Genomic DNA, 23184 nt, shown 5'->3' with positions numbered 1-23184 from the left:
AGAAAATAAGTGTGATATTCAAAAATTAGAGCTTTCTAGTTGTTTGAGCTAAGATACGGACTTTAAGACACTGAGTTGCCAAATTTTAAAATTTGCTGTTTTATCTTGCTTATTAAATAATTTCAACTCCTTACTTTAGGCCTCCTAAAATGGTGTCTGTAATATTTAACAAAAATGCATATAGTTTTTATAGTTTAATAATAAAAGCTTTTAAAATATATTTACTTATTTGCATCATTTAAATTCCATGATATACTGTAACTTAAACGTACAGTCCCAAAATTTTAAAGCCAGTGTAGACATCACTCTTTCTCTCAAATCATGAATGAGAGAGAACTCAGATTTGGAAAACGTAATCTATACATATACAAATTTGAAAAATCAAATTCATTAAATGTAAATAGCCCCTGTTTACATAACCTTTTTTTTTTCTGGTGTGTTACTTAATGTAGCATAATGGTGTAAAATTTTTGTCATTGTCTTTAAGTGATTCCTAGATTTGTGTAACTTGGAATGCTTATCATAATTCAACCTCTTCTGCCCAATTATTTGCTCATCAAGTATGTCAGTTTCCTACTTCAGCAGCTTTCATAAAAATCACCAATCATCTTTCCATTGCCAAGTTCAATGGAAAATGCTCAGTTCTTATTTCAGTTTATCCCTTTTCAATATTTGGCCCTATTGGTCACTTTATTTTTCTCCTATTTTGACAGTCTCCCTACCTTTCAATCACACTCTTTCCTTGGTTTGTCTCTTCCATTCTGAATTCTTAGCTTCCTTTGGAGATTCGCCCTCTTCTAGCTGTTTAAATACTGAGGATGCCCAATATACTGTCTGCTCATCCTATTCAATAAGCTCTTCTTCTGGATGATCTCAATCATACTCATGGCTTCAGCTACTTATCTACAGTCAATGACTCAAGTCCATATCCATAAGCTTGAGACCTACATACCCAACACCTGCTAGACATTTTTTATGGGGATGAGTCAGGCATGGGAAATTGAAACTTCTCCAGACTAAACTCACAATTTTTCACAACACTTAAACCTCACAGTTTTCTGAGCTAGAAACTGAGATTTATTCAACACTTCCTCCAGTTCCTCACTTCCGCATCCAATCAACTCTCTCTTAAATAGGTCTTGCATCTGTCCCTTCTTCTTCCTCATCTCTATCATTACCATAGTTCAGACTGCAACCATAAATCTACCAGGATACCTGAAGAGCTTCCTAACCCCTCTCTGTCCCCATTTTCATCTCCTACATATCATACCCACAGAATTGCAAAGGTGATTTTCTCAGGTGTAAACAGGATGTCACTATCCATTCAAAATTCTTCAGTGGCTTCCCACTATCTTCAGTATCCTAGAGAACTCTTTCTGATCTGTCCATCCAGCTTGATCTCTTGCACACCAACACTCTCTCCTGCTTCCATGGTTTGCATATGGGATTTGCTAACTTGGAATGCCACTTGACTCACCCCTACACATTTTAAATGTTGGGTTAAAGCATTAATTATTTGCGAAATATTCCCCAACTGTGCCAACATGGTTACATGACACTCCTGAAAATTGTGTTTCTCTATCACACTTACATTGCCTTTTGCCTTTTTGACTAATTGATGGTGAACTTTTTAATCTTTCTAATTCTACCATGAATTCCTGGAAGACAGGATCTAGGTCATTTATCTCTTGTATTTTTAAAGGTTAGCATAATGTAGGGCATATAGTATACAACCACCCTTTTTTTATTTAAATGATTCATCTACTCTTGAGAACATATTTAGAGATCAAATTAGGCAATTTTGTTTCTACCAAAAGAAGAGCATGGGGCATTAAGTTAAGATGATAAATTTAGTTTCATATTATCATAAAATTTTTGTTATAGGAGAAAAGAAATACATTTCTAAAGAAAGCTTTTGAGCCTATAAAATTAGAAAAAAAATCAACTTTCCTCACTTAATATGATTTAATTCTTGCATTAAAACCTTCATCACACATTATAGATGAATTGTTCAGTGAGATAAACCACATTATATGTCTTGCTTACAAAAATGATTGTGTATGTGTTCTAATAGTAGGACACGTAAGTATATATGAGAGTATTTCCAGTAAAGAGTAGAATAACAAAGCAAAACAAAACAAACAAAAAAAGCATGAAACAGGGACGCAAAAAAACTATCTTCTAACATCAAGTCAGTGTGCCTCTACCGGTGTACCAACGGACAAGTTACTTCCTCTCCCTAAGCCTCAATTTTTGTCATTTGTAAATGCCTATCTCATAAGACTTAGGGGAGAATTAAATGAAGTAGTATATATAAAATGATTAGAAGATACTTGATGGTAAAAGAATTATATATATTTTTGCTTTCCCCTAGTGCTAACAGGGATACAAATTCTATGAAAGAATATTGCAGGAGTATTAGTAGTCTTCTCTGTGGATGTTATTATATGTGCTGTATGTACTAGCATGTTACCATATGTAACTCCTCTGCAATAAATCATACGAGAAAAAAATCCTTACAAGGTTATTTTGTACAAATATTCATGCCTAGATTAAAGGAATGATATTTAGCTGTCATTTCCCTTGGAATCTTCCCCAGTGTAATATGCCAAAAGCAAATTGATAAAATGCCTACCTGCTAAACCAGGAATATGTCATCTTACTGAAGAATGATGCATTTTTCTCTGGACTGCATTTCTAAAAAGAAAAAAATATATAACAAGTAATGTATGAAGAAAATGCCTTTATTTTACATTTGAAATGTCTTTGTCAGCAAGTAGAAAAGTAAACATGAAATCATTTGTGTTTCAGCTATGTTGATATCATGATCTTTAAGGAATACAATTAAAATATTCTTGAGTAGTGGTTGCACTAGAGGAATTTTAAGATTTCTCCTAACATTTATGCCTGTTTACATAGCAAGAAACCATGTAGAAAAGGAAAATTATTTTACAAATGTCTATTACTGTCTCTATACACACACATCTATCTATGTATATATGTAGTTCCTTGAATTATATGACCATGTATATATGTATATGCATATATATATACACATATAAGCTAAATTTAAACATTTTAATTGTTAAATTAAAAATATTTTGTCTTCTTCTGAAAAAATAGAAAAATGAAGGACTTTAATAGGCATTTAGTTTACTTCCTTCTGTGTGTTTAATTGCATAATTTGTATAAATGTATAAATGCATGCATAATTATATATTTATCACAATTACATAGTATTTGGGGAGGTAATAATATTTCCATAGAATTCTTCCCATTGACCTAGTGAGTTCAACCAAGAGAACAGATGTTTAAAAGGGAAAGCCTCAAAAGTAATAATTTTACATTTTCAAAGGTCAGCATCAATCTTTGTACTTTAAAAATTTCAGTTGATCACAGCATTAAATTTCATCCTTAGAAATTGTTCCGTATTTAACAATTTTTGCATTGATCCCCTCTAAACCAGTTCTGATTTCATATTCAAGAAGTGTTTACCAAATTTTTACAAATTCTGATTCTAGAAGCAATGCATGAAACAAAATTTCATCCTGTACAGCAAAATGTCCTGGCTGTAGAAGAGAAAGCAGGACACTCACTCCAAATCTATTCTCTCAGTCACAGCAAGTGACGTGCTATAAATCACTAAATACATATGGACATATTTAGTAGGTATAGCATATTTAGTAGGGATTATATTTAGTATATATGCACAGTTGACCCTTGAACAGCTCGGGTTTGAACTGCATGGGTCCACTTACATTTGAATTTTTTTCAGTAATAAATACTACAGTACTGCATGGTTGATTGAACCCCCAGAAAAGAAACTTTGGATTTGGAGGACCTCCGTATACAGGCCAAGTATAAATTATATGCAGATTTTCGACTTCAAGGCGGCTAGGCACCATAATCTCTATGTTATTCAAGGGTCAACTGTAATTTAACTAATTGGTATCTATCTTTATATAACTGTTTCAAGAAGTAAACGCTGTGACAAACGTAAAACATTTATCACATGGCGGCCCCAAACAACCAAATATATGAACTATAATATCTTAGCTCTTATTACCAAACACATTATTTGGAAAATAAGTACATATATTAGTGGGGAAAATGTTCTGAAAATTTTCTGGGAATTAGTAGGCATCCCATAAACATGCCTTAACATTCATGGCTTATGGGCAATTTTCATTTGAGTGCTAGTCTTGTTATTTCTGAATTATGATGGAGGAGCAAGAAGTTTAGACCGAGGAACCACAGCATGGCCTGGGTCCAAGATTTAGTGAACTGTGCTGCTCTCAATCTTCCTTGGGTTCAACCTTGGGATGTGGCCTCTTGCGGATATGATTTGTGTGATGCTACAGTTAACAATACCCCATAGCCCCTAATTTCAGGAGCTTCCTTTGTGAGTATTAGAGGAGGGTTCTGGGAACAGAGGAGGAAGCTATGGGCAAGTGGCAGTCCAAGCTGATGGAGAAGGGAAAACGTCTAGTTAGCAAATGAACTTATGTTTCTTAATCATTTATTACGTGCCAGATTATGTACTAAGTATTTCATTAAATACAACATGTCTTTGTGGTGGGACTATTACTGTCATCCCCACTTTACAGAAGAGGAAACTAAGGCACAGAGTCAAAACAAAAAACAAAAAAAACTTGTCCAAGATCCTCCAACTAAGAAGAGACTAGATCGAATCTGGTAAATTCATTCTACCTTACAGACGTAATTCCACACTCTCTTAACTCTGCCTATTACATGTTTGATGCTACTTAGAAATACCGTTCCCCTTGTCCACATCCTTGTACTTCTCTTCTCCTGGTTAAATCTTACTTGTGCTTCAATCCTGTTTAGGATTTATTGCCTTTGGTAATTCCTCCCCTCCCAACCCAACCACCAAGATTCTGGTTCTGCGTTACCACAGCAATCTCAGCATACTCTTCAAGGAGGAATTAAAGGCTCTTCAGATCTGTCCTCACTGAATTTACCCTCACTCTTACCTGACTATCCAACCGTTTACCTACAGGTGCTTCCCTCCTGCTAGACTTAGTTTCTCCAGAGGACAGAAACTAGGTTTGATTTATTTTTATATTTAGAGGGCCTAGTTCATAACATGTTCTGGATGAATGAATGTATGATGAATCAATGTTAATTACTGCCAATAAAAATGTTTTAGAGGTTTTCTATTCATAGGTCACTATGCCATCCCCAGAAACTCAATCAGAAAGTCATGGTTTTGGTTTATAGGTTAGATTGGGATTTTATCTGAGACCTAGTATGTCAAAAATACAAAGTCTCAGCAATGAAATGTATTCATACAAGGCTTTCAACATACTTTGAAGGCATCAACTTTTTTTTTTAAACTTGACATCAAAGAAATTACAAATAGAAAATGCAATTAAAACGAATATTTTCAATCTTACCTACATGGATTCTTGCTTGGTCTGTAAAGCTATCCAGATTGAGTAACAGTCAAGGAAATGAACGTTGTCAGAATCGTAGAGGAAGAGCCCACTGGAATTTGGGGTGAGGGAACTATTTGAGTTGTATAATTTCCCACAAGTCTGTAACTCACTGCCTTTGGCTACCTCTGCAGTTAGACTAATGATGTTAAACCAGCTCACCTGATTAAGCCTGCCATCTCTATAGTGTGAGGTAAAAACAGTGCAATGCCCTGCTGGGGCTCTTGTACACTTTCAAGGGACTTACCTTTACTCTATAGGCTTAAAAGGGTACTTTACACGTAATTTGTCTTACTTTTAAAGAAATTTATAGTTCAATATGTAATAAGAAGAATAGCTGTCAAATTTATTTGACGCTTGGAGTTAGTAACAAAAGCCAGAATTTGAACAAGATACCCTGAATCTGAAATCTTTTTTTTTTTTTTTTAGAACTACAAAACTTGTCTTAAGGGCTATTTCTAAGACCTGGTCTTGTATAACGATGAGAAGTAAAACAAATGGAAATTTTATTAGGAAAATCTGTTCCCGATACACAAGGCAGGCTCATTTCCCTGAACTACTGCCTTAGCATCTGACTTCTATTGTGGAAGAAGCACGTGTTATCACGGGGGCGGGGAGCGGGGGCGGAGCAAGGCACAGTTATGAGTCCGCAGTTTCTGGATTTGCCCCCACCTCGGTGTCCCATACCATGTCAGTTAGCACACAGAAGTGTTACTTATCCCGAATCTCTCCTGTGGTTTTTATGGGCTCTATCACTGCTTGTGGAATTTCATCCCAACTTCTACTCCTTTGGTGATGTCAGGTCCATTCATTCTTTTCTCAGATGTTTGTTTCTATTTATGGGGGAGTCAATTATCCCTTCAAAGATGCCTCTTTCCTCCAGCAGCCACCGCGACTGAGGTCTTGATAGCTCAAGTTTCACACCATCCTGGGGAGTGTTCTCAGCTCTCCCTACTGTGTGTGTGTGTGTGTGTGTGTGTGTGTGTGTGTGTGTGTGTGTGTGTGTCCGTCCGTGTCCGTCCGTCCGTGTGTGTGTGCGTGTTTCCGTGCTGTCTGTGGGTGATTACTACGAAAGCAGGTGTAAGACATCAGTTGACATTTCAGGGTCTGGACAGCCAGTTCTTCCTACTTCCCTTTCGCCGTCCCCCCACCCCCCAGCAACCCCAATTGGCCAGAAAATCCCCCCCGCCTCTCCCCTCCCGCTCCGGACCGAGCAGTTTTACCTGCGCCTGGGGGCCCCGGGGGAGCCGCGCGTAGGAGCTGCTGGCGCCCCACCTCCGCAGGCTGGAAAACATGGTCCGCGCGGACGCCGGCGACAGGAAGCGCAGGGGTGCCGCGGCTGTCACCTCTCTTGGCAGGGGACCGTCAGTCCGGGGCCTGGAAGGTGGGAGGACGCGAGCACCAGCCCTGGAGAGTCAGCTGTGGCCCTGCCCTCAGCCAGCCCTTCCTGTGAGCGCCCTGGGCGGCGGCCGGGAAGGAAGGGGAAAGGGGAGGAGGAGGCGCCGTGGGAAGAAGTGGGACCTTATGTGAAGTCCAAAGATCTCTGCCTTTCGGGGTGTTTGCACTTGACTTAACAGTTCTCACTCCTCAGTTTCCAGGGTTGCTCTGTTTCCCTTTGTAATAAAAGCACAAAACTCTTTCCTCCTTGGGTTTACCTTTATATGTTTGCAAACAGAATGTCAACACTGCCCACGCCCCAACAGAAAACTGTTAAGGACAACAGGTGTCAGTAAAATTTTACAGAATAATTTTATTGCCAGGGCTTTAAAAATTAAGAAACTAATGAAATGCTTCCCTTAGTACTAGAAAACAATAAAAAGTTTTACTCTTCAAATTGACTGTAAAGCTATGTAATAAATGGAAAAACTTCCTAGGAACTAGGATGAGCAAAGACCTAAATGAAATACATGACATATAAAGGGGGGTATGAAAATTAAGGATGGCATTTTGACTTTTGATAAATATTGTTGGATAATGAACCTTGTATATAAAGAAGCACTGGTGTGTGGAACAAATCACTTTCCAAGAGATGTGTCATTGGTCTGATGAAATATTTTGTTTCAATTCACCTGGAACCTGAAATAAGAGAAGAGGGAGTAATTTTAAGAATTCTGAGTAATGAGGATAAGGATAAGGTAATGTGATGGTTTTACAGGATGAGTATTATGTTTCAGGACCAAGGAAACTGCTGTCTACCTCTTAAAATTAATGTCAGAGGTAGATATAAAGAAGTGAATATTTAGGACAAAAAAGGTCAGCATCCTGGAGAAATGGGCTCAGAGATGGTACTTAGGGGGAGTTTTGGCCTGCCCACAGAATGGGTCAAACTGAGGAACGAGAAATGCTCCTTAAATGAGGATTAGACCTCATGCAATTAAAGTACTGGATAATGTTTAGAACGCATTTTATTTGGCTCTTTTCTTTTTTTCAAATCTTATTTGTCTGGCCCTACGCAAAGAGGAAGTTATAGATTTCACTTTAAAATAAATGTCTGTGAGGAATGGAGGCTGCAGTTCAGGACTTAAAAACTTTGTCTCACTTCTTCTAGAACTTTTCACAAATTCACATTCCAATCTGGGTACATCTTCTTTGCAGCCTCAGCCTGAGGGCCCCTTTCCCCATCTGCACTTTTAAACTATTCATTCTGTGGATTCTAGGTGAAAAAGGCAATGTTTTCTTATAGAGATTGTTCCTACTTTTTCAGATAAAAGAAAAGAAGGAACTTGAGTCAGTACCCTAGAGGGGGAAGCCAAGGAGAAGAAAAGGCCTAAAAATAGCTCAGGCTCTAAACTCAACACATAAGACATTTCAACACATTAAGTCCTCCTATTGGACTTAATCCCCTCAGGAAAGGGTGGTTCTAGCAACTGGAAACAGATTTTCATGAATACTCAGCTCTTTAAAGATGCTCATTTGAAAAGATACATGTGCCCCAATGTTCATAGCAGTACTGTTTACAATAGCCAAGACATGGAAGCAAACTAAATGTCCTTTGACAGATGACTGGATTAAAAAGTTGTGGTATATTTATACAGTGGAATACTACTCAGCCATAAAAAATGATAAAATAATGACATTTGCAGCAACATGGATGGACCTGGAGATTATCATTCTAAGTGAATTAAGCCAGAAAAAGAAAGAAAAATACCATATGATACCATATGATATCACTCATATGTGGAATATAAAAAAAAAAGAAAGACACAAATGAACTTATTTATGAAACAGAAACAGACTCACAGACATAGAAAATAAACTTATGGTTACTGAGAGGAAAGGAAGTGGGAAGGGACAAATTGGGAGATCAAGATTTACAGATACTAACTAATATATAAGTAAATAAAATAGATATACAAGTATCTTCTGTATAGCACCAGGAACAATATTCAATATTTTGTAGTAACCTATAATGAAAAAGAATATGAAAACAAATATATGTATGTATATGTATAACTGAAACATTATGCTACACACCAGAAATTGACACAACATTGTAAACTGACTATACTTCAATTTGAAAAAAAAGACTAAAAAAATGAAAAATAAATAAAGATGCCTAGCTCCTTGATTGGTGAGGAGAGAGGAATCCTTAAGGTAATTTAATAGCAGAAGTTAGAAAGGGCTATGGGTGCATTAGAGAACTGGAGAGATGGAGCCCTGATCCAAAGGGATTGAAGGAAACATCTCTGGGAGCTCCACAAAATTATATTTTAATGTCAAGTTTCTCCAGAAGGAGATAGAAGATGCCAATGAAAGAGAAGTAATGAGTTTTTGTTTTGTTTTGTTTTGTTGTGAGAAAGAAATTTAAGTTTTTATTGCTTCAAGGCTTAGTTAAGGAAAAAATCTGTGAAATACTCAGATTTGTCTAAGGAACAGAAAGTATTACACAAAAGGATCCTGACATAAACAAAACCTTACCACAAAATTAGCATTCTGACTCACTGAATTCTCATGCTAGCTGAATTGGGAAATAAACATTTCCTTTTCCAGCAAAAAGAAAATCAGAGAGGTAGATAAAAGGGGCTCAGGGATCTAGTAACGAGTGGAGGGTATTTTATGTCAATTTTTTAGGTTTCTGGAAGGTACATCAGTAGGGTTCTTATCCTTCCAGGGATTCGGCCCCACTGTCCAAGGTTTGTAGGCACCACACTCCACCCTTTCGTGTGGAGGACAGCCTCATAGACCAGGGTCAGAATCTCTGAGACTGATTAAAAGTAACGCTGAAAGAGCTACCTGTTTCCCATATAGTTATCTGGGCGTGTGGTTGTCACCACGGCAGAGAGGGGACAATTCTTTTCTTCAAGGTGATTGTTGGTTATGTCTTTATGGGGGCTGGGGAATGGAAAAGATGTTGTTTTCTTCGCTCTTGTTAACCTCGGTATTAAAAATTGAAATAACACTTTTCAGTTCATGGCATACTATCATCATTTTGTGAAAGACCTTTTTTTATTTTATTTTGTGGTATTTCTATTTCCCCACCTTCCAATCCATTTTCCCCCCTCCCATAAGTCACTTATCTGGAGTAGCAAATAAGTATTTTTTCAATCCAAATTCTACACTTTACTGAGACACTACTTTTTTTTAAAAAAATGTATTATTTATTTATTATTGTATTACTTAATTATTTTATTAGAGGAGCTACTGGGGGTTGAACCCAGGACCTTGTGCATGCTAAGCATGAGCTCTACCACTCGAGCTAAACCCTCAATAGGTACTTCTTTATCCTTGAAAACTCTATGGTGCTGTTTTGTGTGTTTTATAAATATATACAAATGATATTTTCCTGTAACATTAATTGCAGTACACGTCCTTCCCTCCTTCCTCCCATATTTTTAAACTTAACATTATTTGTTGAACATCTACCCATGTGAGGCTATGCAATATTTGCCCATTATTCCTGACTGCTGCATGATGCTTTGTTCTATGCAAATACCAAACTTCCCAGGAACTGCAGTGGAACTGAGCACACCGACTCTAAGGTAAGGCTGCAGGTGCAAATCTAGCACCACTATTTACCAGCAAATCATTAACACCTCCGGGCTCCCTTTCCCATCTGCAAAATGAATAGTAGTTTGTTGTCAGGACTGAGATTCAGTCATGTAATAAGTAAAGCATTTAGAACAGCAAGGGTGCACGGTAAATACTGCATAAATTATTACGATGATTATTACTTAGCTAGTCACCTAGTGGACAACGTGTAGGTTGACTCCAGCTTTCTGCTCATGGTCAGTCCTGTGAGAACTCCTCTTCAGAGGACTGACACTGCATTTTTCTTAGATCGACTCTTCTCAACTTGTTTGAATGTGGGACTTCTTTACATTCTTGAAAATCATTGAGAAGTACCCAGGTAACTTCTTTTGTGTGTGGAGTAGCTCTATTGATATTTGATATTTAATTAGAAATTAAAATTTTACATGTAAAAATATTTACTTACTGACTTGTTTATTTAAAGATAAACAATGACAAATCCATTACATATTTTCACAAATTCCAGAAATTAAAAACAAAGATTGTGGGGTTCTTGGGATATAGTCTGAATCCACCATGTCACAGAGGAGGTGGCCAGGCCAGGAGAAAATTCAATGATTTTCCCAACATTACAGCTATAAGGAAAACCAGGGGAAAACAGATTTTCTTGGGTCCAGGATTCTTTCTGTTTTTTTTCTATTACATCAATCTGATACCCTTTCATCTTGCCTTAAATACTGACTGATTTACAAACGTAAAGGAGAAGCTGCAAAGTCTGCTCAGTGTTATACTAACAGAGTCATACGATTTATTTGTGATCATTTTTGTTGCGATAACAAAGTTGTACTCACACGACTTAGCAAAAAAGGAATTTCCAAACATTTTCCAAAAAATGTCTTCAAATCTCCACTGCATTTTGCTGAATGCCGTTCTTTATTTAATTATACTATTTAACAAGCATTAATTTATTACCTCTGTGTGCTCAACATTCTGGTAAGTGCTAGAAATGTAATGAATCATTCTTATCCTCATTAAATTACACACTAGTGGGAGAGACCGAGAAGAAACAAGTACACCAAAAATACATAAATAACTACAAATGTGTACAGTGCGATGAAGGAAATGAACAGGATGCAATTTTAGGGAATAATCTGTTAAGATGAGCACTACCTTCCAGATTAGTTGAAGGCTCACGGGTGATGTCATGATGAATGCACTGTAGCCAGCTTCAAAAAGAGCTGGAGGCAAACACTTTCAGGTAGAGAAATACTATGGACAGAAGCCTGAAAACCTCTCTGTTTGTTTTTTCTTAGTTCTGATGATGTAAATTACTTGAAAAATATAATCTTCCTGTGACGAGTTATTGCTACACCTCGCAGGACTGTATTCTTTATTTCTCTGCTTTCCTTTCCCCACCATCATCTTACTCATTATTTGGTTTCCAAGGAGGTAGATATGGGGCAAAGTCCACATTTACCTTATTATTTATCTTATTTAAATGAACATTTATTCAGCCCTCTCTCATATATCTGTATGGGAATCTTTCTGTACATTCTGTACAGAATGCATTTTAATAGATTTGAATATTTTAAATCAAACTCATGTAGGATGCTAGAGCAGAGGCCTGGGGATGCTAAGATAAAAACTAAATACTAGCTAAAATTTATAGTGCATTTATTGTATGTCAGGTGTGTACTAAGATATTTATATTCAGTATCTAATTAAGTTCCCACAACCAAACCCCTGAATTTTTGAGAAAATGAATAACTTGAAATGAGTCAAATGACTGATAAGCCAAGAGTTGACCAGAAGCAGTTTTACCATGAAGGTATTCAGAATGGAGGTTGGTGTGTAAGTTAATGTTAACATGGCTAGGGAAGACGGTGTCAGCAAAACAGGGTGGAGTTGTTACCCATAGACTAGGGTTCAGGGAGAAGGACATGTTCTCACTGTGTTAACCCTGCCTTTCAAAGGGAGGGTGATTCCTGAGAACTAGGAATAATTTTCTGAATTTTCCATAGTTTAGGTAAATAGTCAGTTAGTCATTCATTAGCTCTTCATTGAGTATCTCTTACAAGTAGACACTGTGCCAGGGGCTGGGTTTGAAAAAAAAAAAAGGAGGAAGTAAAATCCTGTCCCATAAAACTTACAGTCAAATGTATCCTTCATTTTGAAAAACAGATAACATGTACATAAATGAAATGTTTTGCTGTCAGATAGGAATAAGTGCTTTGGAGAAAAAACTGGGGGTAAGAGGAAAAGGACTGGGGATAATGCTGTGGCAATTTACATATGGTGATCAGCAAAAGACTCCCTGGAAAAGGCTCTTTCAGCAAATACCTGAGGGAAAGGAGGAAAAAGGAATGTGGAATTTGGTAATATTCAATGAAACCCTGACATGAAAAATTGCAGAACAGGTGTCAACAGTTTGGAAGATACACAGGGACAACAGTGGGGCACTTTTCAGCATACCCACCTCACTATGGCTCTTGATGGCACAGTGGATGATACTGTGTGGACAAAGAGCACCATGCAACTCTGATTCCAAGAAAGATTCATTCAAGATGGATCTGAGTGTGAAGACATTGTAGGGATATATTAATTGATATAGTTTGCTTCTATTTATCTTTCTTATGAAGGCACAACAGTGATACAATAAAAGCTCTGTCTAAAGTCTAAAGGAGGACTCTAAGTAAGTATAAAATACACAGCTAGTAGATAAGGAAACATCGTTTCGTAGTTTAATTGGTGGTTTTTTGTTTGTTTTGTTTTTTACTTTGTCGTCCATAAAATAATGATATGTCTACCATCATTGGTGTCTTAGATCCAATGAATTACAGTATTGGGAACAGTAGATGGTAGAATTCAGTCAAGGATAACGAATTGTAAAGAAGTCTTCTTATTAAAAAAAATCATTTCAAAATAAGACTAATAATTTTTAAGCACCTAGAAGTAGAAACAACAAAATCATGTGTATGATAAAGCTTGAAAAAGAAATCACAACAGTTTGTGGATAGCTTCTGCCTCTTTCCCTAACCCTTCCTTGGCCAGTGTTCTCCTATTTAGAATCACTATCAATCTTTATTAAAGGAAAGGTGGTGGTTATGACACCAGAATGTAATCATTATATTCCCATTAACATTCACAAGATGAATTTATGGGACAACGGTGAGCTATAGAAGGAAGAGTTTTATTAATTGAGCTTTAAAAATGGCACATTAATGACCAGAGAGAAGTCAAAAAAGCTTTAGAGTCTTCAAAGACTCTGGAGGTGATTAGCCTTAATCACAGCAAATTCCTATAAAAATTTAGACATAGTTTTTCCCCCACCCAGTGATTAATTATTAATTAGGAATTAATTTAAGCATTAAAAAGAACAAATCCTTTTTTTCCAAATTTAGAAAAGAATAGTCAAGAAAGTGAAAATATATATTATTTAATATGTTAAATGTATCCCTTTGTAATGAGCTGAAAGATTCTAATTAAAGTTCACATTAATTTGAATTTAAATGTCAAATATATTTACATATATTTGGAATTACTAATTATGTTTATGAATATATTGCACAAATTACCTAAACATACTCTGTCTCAATTTTATGACTTGAACAAACATAGAAAATACTTTGTAAAAAAACAAAGGAAAAAAAAATCGAAACTCCATCTCTCCATGATGGCAACTCTGTGTGTGATTTTCTAGGCTCCAGTTTTCTCTGTAAGCACGATTATTGTATTTAATTGCAATTTTACCTGGATTACTTTTATGTTCTTCCTTTTGCTACTGAAAGGGAGCAGGACTCTTTGGGCTCCCCCCACACCACTACCTGCCTCTTGTTTATAGAAAAGCTCAGTTCTCCAGGCCTCCCTGAGTCATGGGAGAGCAGGCTCAGGCAGTTGATTAGGACACACCTGCAGGCACTAGGGGATGGCAAGGACTCTGACCACCTCATCTCAAGGATTAACTGAGACTATTCCTTCCTTTCCCTGTACAACTCATCTGAACAGAATCTTCAGAGATGGTGTTTTGCGGGGGGATGCTGGGGCCACCAGATTGCAGATTTCTTATTAAAAGTAACTTTCCTTTTTGTTACCAAGGCTGTTGCCCCAAATAGAAACCTCCCTCCCTCAAATAGAAACCAATTACTCTTATCTAAGTGTCAGGAGGCAGCTGCAGAGAAGAAACAAGAACTGGTTAGAACCCACAGAGTCCAAGATAGTGGAGGATTTGATATCCAGTGGACCTTGAGCCTCATTATACCTGCATTGTAATGTATTATCATGCTAAGTGACACACCCACCAGGGCCATGACAGTTGCCAGTTGCCATGACAACCGGAAAAGCCCATACAAGGACTGAAAAGCCCCAACAATTGTCCAACAATTGCCTGATTGGCTCCAGCACACCCAGAAGGAAGACAAGATGGCAGGAGCCTACCAGGAGTCCATGTGGCCAGACCAGGCCGGAGCTGTTTCTGCAGGCAACTCTCCACCTTGAGGGCTTCCTTTCCTTCTCCCTGCGAGATCACTTTCCTTCCTTTCCCTCTTTTGAGAAATAAAAGCAGTTTTCGCTCTGTCCCTCTGCCTCAGCTGTGAATTGTCCCTCTGCTTTAGCTGTGAATTCTTCCCAGCCAGCAGGCAAGGACCCACACTTTGGGGGGCCTCCTAATTCAGGGGTCTATCGGCGAGCACTACAATGGTTTCCTTTTGCTACACTGTCTACATAACTATCATTTAAAAACAGCTACCTAATATTCTACTGTGCTCATGCAGCAAATTTAGTCAATGAAGTAATGTCGATTCTTCAAATTTTAGATTATTTTCAATTTTTTACTGTTATGCAGGACCTCGTCATAAACCACTTCGAGCAGAAAGTATTTTTATCCACTTCTTTTTGTTACTTCCTTGAAACTAAGGAAAGAATGTTAGTTTAGGAAGTTTAAAGATTTTAATGACTCTTGTTAACTTTTAGCACCATTATGTAAAATTATACTACTAACTTACATTGTTTCCAGGGCCATAATTATTTCTAAATTGACCTATTTGTTTCACCAATTCTGCCACTCTCCTCTAGCTCTATGAATAATAATGATTGTAAGATTGTAATGATGTAAACACCACTAACAATCATAAACTAATTTATTTCAAAATATGCCAGGCACTATTCTAAGCACGTAATATAGAATTGTAATGGAAAATTATAGACTTTGTATTTAATATCTTTGCCTTTGATTACTTACTCTTTTACTAATTAACACAGTGACCTTATGTAGATAACTTAACCTCTTTAAGATAAACTTTCCTAGTTATGCTATGTAAATAATACTAAAAATCTTGCAGAATTTTGGAGATTGGTTTTCTTAAAACCAATTGATTGATTTTTTTTAATTAACCCGTTAGTCTAACTGAAATTTATTTCTTAATATGTTAATATTCATGTTCTAATTTTCCTAAATTGTTAATTTATCATAATACTGCTTATTAAATATTATCCCTTTGGCCAATATTTAGTAATATGTACTTTCTTATATTTATACTGTCATATACAATTATATCTGCTTCTGAACTTTCTTTTTTTTCTCTGCTGATATATTTTCATGCCAACACAATCATACTTTAGTGATTACTACATCCAAGCACATTTCATTTCCTAGTAGGCTATACGTTGCTCACTCAACTCAGATTTCATTGCTTTGTTTCACAATATTATTTGCAAATTTAATTTTGTCAGAAAATTTTGGAATTATTTTGTTGAATGGGTGGGATTTCGTTAAATGTATATATTAACTTCAGAGGTACTGATATCTTTTCAATATAATCAAAGTCAAACTGGTAAGGCTTGATGGATAGTTGCTAGTGTAAGCACGTGCAGCGGTCTCCATAAATGAAACTTGCGGAGGGAGGAGCCTTCAGGCAAGTGTTCGCACTGAAGTCAGTCAGCTTGGCTTAAATAAACTAGAACAAAACCTGTGTCTGACTGTATCTACAGAATTACTAAAATATATTAAATTTGATACTTTATTTAAAATATAGAGGATGTGCATCCTAAAATATTTATTACAGTTAGGTTTAAAACTTGCAGCTGTATTTTAACTGGAAAGGTGATAACTCATGAATTACAAATAAAGTAAACATGAAATTATAAAAGAAGACATACAAATCACTGAGAGTGGGAGAGGGAGGCAGGGAAATATAGAATATTTTTTTCTTTCTTTTTTAAATTTTTTTAACAGTAGGATGGGTTTGAGATCATGTTACTATCAGTTTAATAAAAACAATTATAGTAATGGGTTGATAGATTTACAAAAAAGGGTAACCACAAGCCAAAAATTTACAAAAGAGTCACAAAAATTAAATAAAATCCATGATAATACAAAGGAAAATTACCAAACCACAAAAGGAAGAAGAATCTAAAAAACAAAAACAAAAACAAACAAACAAACAAAAACAAAGCATAAATAAAGGACAGAAATAGACTCACAGACAGAGAATACAGACTTGTGGTTACCAGGGGGGTGGAGGGTGGGAAGGGATAGACTGGGATTTCAAAACTGTAGAATAGACTACACTGTATAGCACAGGGAAATATACACAAAATGTTATGATAACTCACAGAGAAAAAAATGTGACAGTGTGTATATGTCCATGAATAACTGAAAAATTGTGCTGAACACTGGAATTTGACACAACATTGTAAAATGATTATAAATCAATAAAAAATGTTAAAAAAAAAAAACTTGCAGCTGTATTTTAATTGTCGAGAGTATAAATATTGGTATAGTGAACCAGAATGTGTCATTCATGAAAAAAAAAATGAGAAAATTAATTCTGACTAATGAATTAAATCCTGATTTAATTGAAATCCATTTAAATTTAATTACATATATCCTGAGTGTCATGCTATTTAAATGGAAGATAATAACTTGGCATTTTATAAAGAAAGTTGATTTGCATGAAACATTTAAATAAGAAAAAAGGACAAACTTACCTTAAATGAATGGATCAAATTACACAGTAAAATTTCAATAATTTAGGCATGTGTTCACAAAATTTAAATGTGTTAAATAAATAATGATAATTAATATTATTAGCATTTATTTAGTACTTCCCACATGCCAGGCATGTTTGTAAGTGTTTCCTTCATACTCATGTTAGTTCAGAGTAAACCTATGAGGAAGAAATTAAAATGATCCTTATTTTATAGCTGAGGAAACAGAAGCACAGAAAGTCTAAAAACCTTGTTCCAAATTATACAAAGTGAGTGTTTGAACACAGGTTGTTCTCCAGAGCCTGTGTTTTCAACTATTTTCTCCGAAAATAATTAAATCCCTTATATAGTTTAACTTTCTTCAACTTTGCTTAGCAATTGTTTTTTGACTATCTTATCAATTTGTAAATTTCAGTTGAAATCCTTTACAATATGTTGACTGTTTCAGCTGATGAGGGATTCCTATAAAAAATCAAATAAAGCTTAGTAAGTGTTCTTGTACAGCATTAAAGGCTAACCTGAGAACAAATCAGTGTGCATAGTATGGATTAAAAATTGAGCACACCTTTCAAATAGGACTTTCAATTAAAAGTATGACATATGACTATAAAGTATTGCCCTTAACAACTTTCTGATTTAATTTCAAGGGTATTTTATGATTCCATGAAAACTATCATCAGTAAAGTTCTATAAAAGCTGTAAGATAGTGGTTTGAATTTTATTCTTTCTACACCAAAATTGAAAACATGCAATTATATTGAGCTCCTATATAGAAGCAGTGGGCAGTCCAGAGCTATCATTAACAGTTACAAATTCAGCGTTTACCTTTCTAAGGTGAGGATGGCTGGCCAGGAGCAAATAAACCATCAGCCAATAGGAGCCCCCCAAGTCAATGATATATATTGCTTGAGCACCATCTGCTGGACGTTTTAAATAACAATCAATTTGGGAACACTGAGATACCAGAGCAACACCTGAATTCCAGATATAATTTCCTTTATGCCCCTTATGTAGTAGCAACCCATTTCCTCTAGTTACTTGGAATTAATCACTCAGGCAGGAATTCACCTCCTTCTTTGTCTATTGATTTATTGGCATGAGGAGCTCCAAGTGGCCAGGTGACAGGCTCAGCTACCAGGTTAATGGAACCATACCACTGGGTCCTCTGGTGGAAGAACTCCTCTGTTGCTAATCAGGGTTGCTAAACTGGGAGAACCACAAATCCTGAGGTCCCTAAGGTCTCTGACATAACTACCCAACTCTGCCAGTGTGAAAGCAGCCATGCACAATGGTGTGGCTGCTTTATTACAATAAATGTGTATTTAACAAATAAGCTGCAGGTTGAATGTGGCTAGTGGCTCATAGTTTACCCCCCTGATACATATATATATATATAATACATCTATCCATGATTATTTTTAGCAGATCAATGCAGACAGGGTCAAAGATAGAGATGATAGAGAGATACATTTCTAGTAATTAGGAGAATCTACTAATGCTGCTGAGATGGTTTTATTGGCCACTGAGAGCCAATAACCCTTAAAAGCCCTATTCTAGTCTTTTTCTTGATAATTGTGGTGTGTGTACATGTCTGTGTATTTATGTGTGTGTATTAATCTAAAATCTTCTGTGATAACTAAACTCTTCCTGCTACTTAAGATTGTAAGAGTGATTCAAATTCCAAATCCATGTCTTATGAAATACTCAAGGGGCTCCCCAAGATTTCTGGGAATGCCCAGCATAGTCATAGACATAGTCATCTTTATCTTCAAACTCCTGCTTCCACTAAATTAGTACAAATAATGTACTGTCACTGCTCCACACCTTATTAACTCAAACAGTGAACTCAGAGTTTTCCTTATTTTCAACACACACACACACACAACACTCACACGCACACACACGCACACATGCACACACACACACTGTACAGCAGTCTTTTGCTGGCATAGCGGACTTTACTGATATTCCGGACAGATGTAGGCTGATTTTGCTGCGAAGTAAATGATTTGAAATTAAATATTAAACACTATCTTAGGGCATTTTCCAACCAACAAAGGGTCTAGTCTCATACTGTTGTTTGTGATCAGTTGTCTTTTCTCTTGAATCTCTTTGCCTTTTTCTCAGTTTCTCTCTGCTCCCTGCTACACCATCCTATTCTTTTCTATGCAGTTCTGACATGTTTTGTTTCCAATTTCCTGCTAACTATTGCCCTCTAGTGATCTCTCAAGGTAATTTTCTAAACAAAACCTTGTTAAAAGAACTCAGGCGTATTAGCTGTTCAGATCAACGTAGTTTTAAACATTTCACTTGCAATAGACTAATCCAGTGTCCAGCACAATTTTTATAACAGCTTAACTTCATAATTTATTTAAGTTATTGAGGAATAATTAGGAAGATATGAAGTATTTTTCCACGTATTTTGCAAAAAATCATAGCTATTCTGAAAATAAATGGTCTGTCAATAAACAATATCAAATAAAGATATCTTCCAGCAGGGCGATTCACTTGGCCCCATTTCAGAGTAATTCATCTTATTTTGTGTAACAGAAGAAATAGTAAAAACGAGAAGGTTTAAAGGAAACATACTGAGGTTCTTGTTGGTTTTGTTTTCTTCAATGATGCTAGCGACTGGCTTTTACTACCCATCTGTAAAATTTTGTGGACCAAAATAATATGTTTTATTCTCAGTGATCAGATCTCAACCAAATACTTATACAGACACTTGTGTGATTATAAATACCTTTTGAATAAAAGCTGTCCATTGTCACGTTGTACCTTGTCCTTTGATAACAACTCAGGAGGGTTCCCTGCTGAGAGGGAACCAAGCGACAACCCCTTATTTCTTGGGGCAGAGCAATAACCTTGACTTTTCTCCCCCTGGTCGCCAAAATAATCAACGATGTCAAGTATCTGCAGTGAAGGCACATTATAGGTGCTTCTGAACAAGAGATCAATATTCAGGAGTGAGCTCAGAGATGAAATAGGAACTCAGGTATAATTCACAGATTCACAAAGATCACAGAAGATATTTTTGACAAAGAGAATAGTGAGAGAGGAGCAAAGGGTCGAGACTTATTGATCTGTCTTAGGATATTCTGAGTGCCCTTGACCCTGGACCTTTTACTAGAAGCTCAATGTCTAAGACTTCTTGAGTTAAGAGTGTCAGAGTGATGTGTGATTTTGCTTAATATATAGTTGACTACTTGTTATGCTCTACTGGATTTGATAATTCAGATCAAAAAAAATATCCAATGGATTAATTATTATTAACTGGATTAATTAAACCCTGTCTTTAAGGTTAATTACAAAACTCTCAAGGAAGTGCCAGTGGTTGGAACTCTAGATTAGGAGGGAGTCTTACACTCAAATAGCTTTTTGTTGGCCCTTTGTTTTAGGACCAGAATGATTTCCGTAACCTTCCTTTGACATCTGCTGGGAGGATCAATGATTCTGTATAATGATTCTATTTTCATGATTGCCATCTCTCTTCTCAGAAAGCTGTATGATTATAGTATTACAACTCTTAGACACATGTAAGATGTAATTTTTCTCTTTTTCATTTGTCATTGCAAGAATGAATTTTGTGAGTGATTTTAGATACTGTTATATCCATGATAACAAAGGAGATGATGAATCAAAACACTAGTATTTTATTTGCATAGAGAAAACTGCAGAATAAAGTAAGGTGATCGGTTAACCCTTGAATGATCCATTCATGTCCCTGCATCACCACTGCACTCTGGGATAGCCAGATAGTTGCCTTAGATTATGCTGGAAAGAACTTAAGTATACTGTTCCTGCTGTGTCACATTGTAACAATTCATTCCTTACAAATCTGACTACACTACTTAGATAATGGGTAAACAATTTGAGGAAATGAAATATATTTCCTTTCTCCTCATTATATTTTTTAGGGTAAAAAAATATTAAAATTCATCCTTGCACAGATAACTTGCTTTGGAGAATTACATCAATTAACTGTCTCAGTGGATAAACGCAGGTTTAGAAATAAGGAAAACTGAACATTGTTATAGTGTATCCTTGTATTAATATTAAAAGCTATTAAACTGTACTGCTGTGTTTAGTGTTTTCTCATTGTTGTGCAACAGAACTTTGCTTTTGCTTTTAAGAACTGAGGAAACATCAGTCAATTTCCATGCACCCTCTCATGATTACAAACAGAATTCTTAAATTAAATGTGTCATATTAGTTTTGTTTTGTTTTCGTTTTTGTTTTTTGCTGTCCAGAGGGAAAATAATACATACTAAACATTTATAAGATGTCTGGGAGACTCTTAGGCACTTTGTCTTTAATTTGTGGAAAGGGTCATTGTTTCCCATTTTGTGTATGAATAAGCTAAGAATAGAAATAGTACAAAGTTTTATTGGTGCATGTTTCTATATTTGATTTGGATTGGATATAGATTTCGGATATTCAAATTCTTGAAGAAATGTTAAAGGATCTATTACCTAGGGAATTTAGGACAACTAGCATATGGTAATTTCTGAAAATGTCCTAAGTAATGATATAAATCAATTTAAATGTCCATGTTCCTGCAATAAAGTAATTTTTCATTGCTCCCTGACTTCAGCATTCAGTATTAGCAAACAAAGATCTCTCAGATGAATGGTAAGAAGAATCAGTAACCAGTCCACTTGATTCAGAGGTGCTATATGTCTCCCTCAGAAGCTATGGTGAAGGAACATACGAACTTGCTTTCATGATATGACTGCCATTAAGAGAAGTTATCAGGGCTAATGTGATTTTTGTAAGATGTTTACTCTTTCTGTTTAAATTGACTGGACCCCTAGCATGTATTTAAATGCTTTTCTTAATAAAAGATAAAGCAAAAGACAGAAAGTATCAGCAGTTTAAATTTTCTTTCAGGATCATTTGAAAACAAAATCAATCTTCTATGCAGTATTTTTCCCCACCTGCTTGCTTTGTTTTCCTTTTTACATCTAATGAATAAATAGCATCTAGTTAATGATTTCTTGTCTTTTGAGAAAATGGCCGTAATTAATTTGCCTCACTCAGCTTCTGTCTCAGATAACCGATTCTAAAAACAGAAGAAAATAAAAACTCGCAAAAGGCATGGTAGTGAACTTAACTGAATCTGGGAACATTTTCTGCAGACTTTCCGGGTGACAGAAGTGAAAAGCCCGTTAGCTCAGTGGTGGGAAACTGCTCTCTGTTGTCTCTCCATCCTCTGACACTTCTTCCTGTTTCAGAACTCAAAGATTTTTATCAAATAAAGAAATTAACAGCCATTCTTCTTCTTCCTAGATGCTACTTTGTCACCATCTACTTCCCAACTCAACTTTTTCTACATCTAATTAGAAGCCAACATTTCTATAATACCACTGGGGCAGAGGCAAGGGCTGCCTCCAAACAAGACTGGTGGTGGCAGCTTACTGTCTTCTGCAAGATGTAAGACACACAAGTAAAGCACTGGAATAAAGGTGGGGTCAGGAAGACTTCCAGTCATGGAGCACACTGAGAATTCTACAGGTCCGTGTGCACTATTCGTTCAGAATGTTAAAAACCCAGGTGGTGAAGGTAGAAGAGGCTCATCTCCTTCCTGCAGGACGCAATAGAGAAAGCCTTCTAAGTAATGAAAGAGCTTATGAACTTGGCACGCGCTCCTGAAACAGAGTTCTGGATAAAGTCTCAATGAAAGGATGGGCCTTGCACCCAAGTTGGCTCCCAATGGACATGAACTCATTCCTCAGTCCATGTAATTTGGTAATCATTGTGCCTCAGGAGAGTTTCC

The 23184-nt window shown here is 36.2% G+C and overlaps 1 protein-coding gene across 4 annotated transcripts in view; it reads right to left on the bottom strand.

Annotated features, from left to right (window-relative positions):
• LOC105086856 (multidrug resistance-associated protein 1) overlaps nt 1-6917 on the bottom strand; it is an 81991-nt gene extending 75074 nt beyond the window's left edge. For 2 of the 4 annotated variants that reach the window (XR_010384842.1, XM_064496468.1), the window contains exons 1-2: nt 6680-6916; nt 2636-2697 (exon numbers count right to left, since the gene is read on the bottom strand). Coding sequence is in view for 3 of the 4 variants with exons in the window: in XM_064496468.1 (XP_064352538.1) it covers nt 2636-2697; nt 6680-6751 (134 nt within the window). In the remaining variant the exon portion in view is untranslated. Of the gene's footprint in view, nt 1-2635; nt 2698-6679 lie in introns of all 4 variants that reach the window. The other 2 variants (XM_064496470.1, XM_031457843.2) reach the window with 2 other exon arrangements.
• Nucleotides 6918-23184: the final 16267 nt, after the last annotated feature.

Source organism: Camelus dromedarius, chromosome 2 (genome assembly GCF_036321535.1).
Source record: "Camelus dromedarius isolate mCamDro1 chromosome 2, mCamDro1.pat, whole genome shotgun sequence".
NCBI lineage: Eukaryota > Metazoa > Chordata > Mammalia > Artiodactyla > Camelidae > Camelus > Camelus dromedarius.
This window is presented reverse-complemented; position numbering and strand designations above follow the sequence as displayed.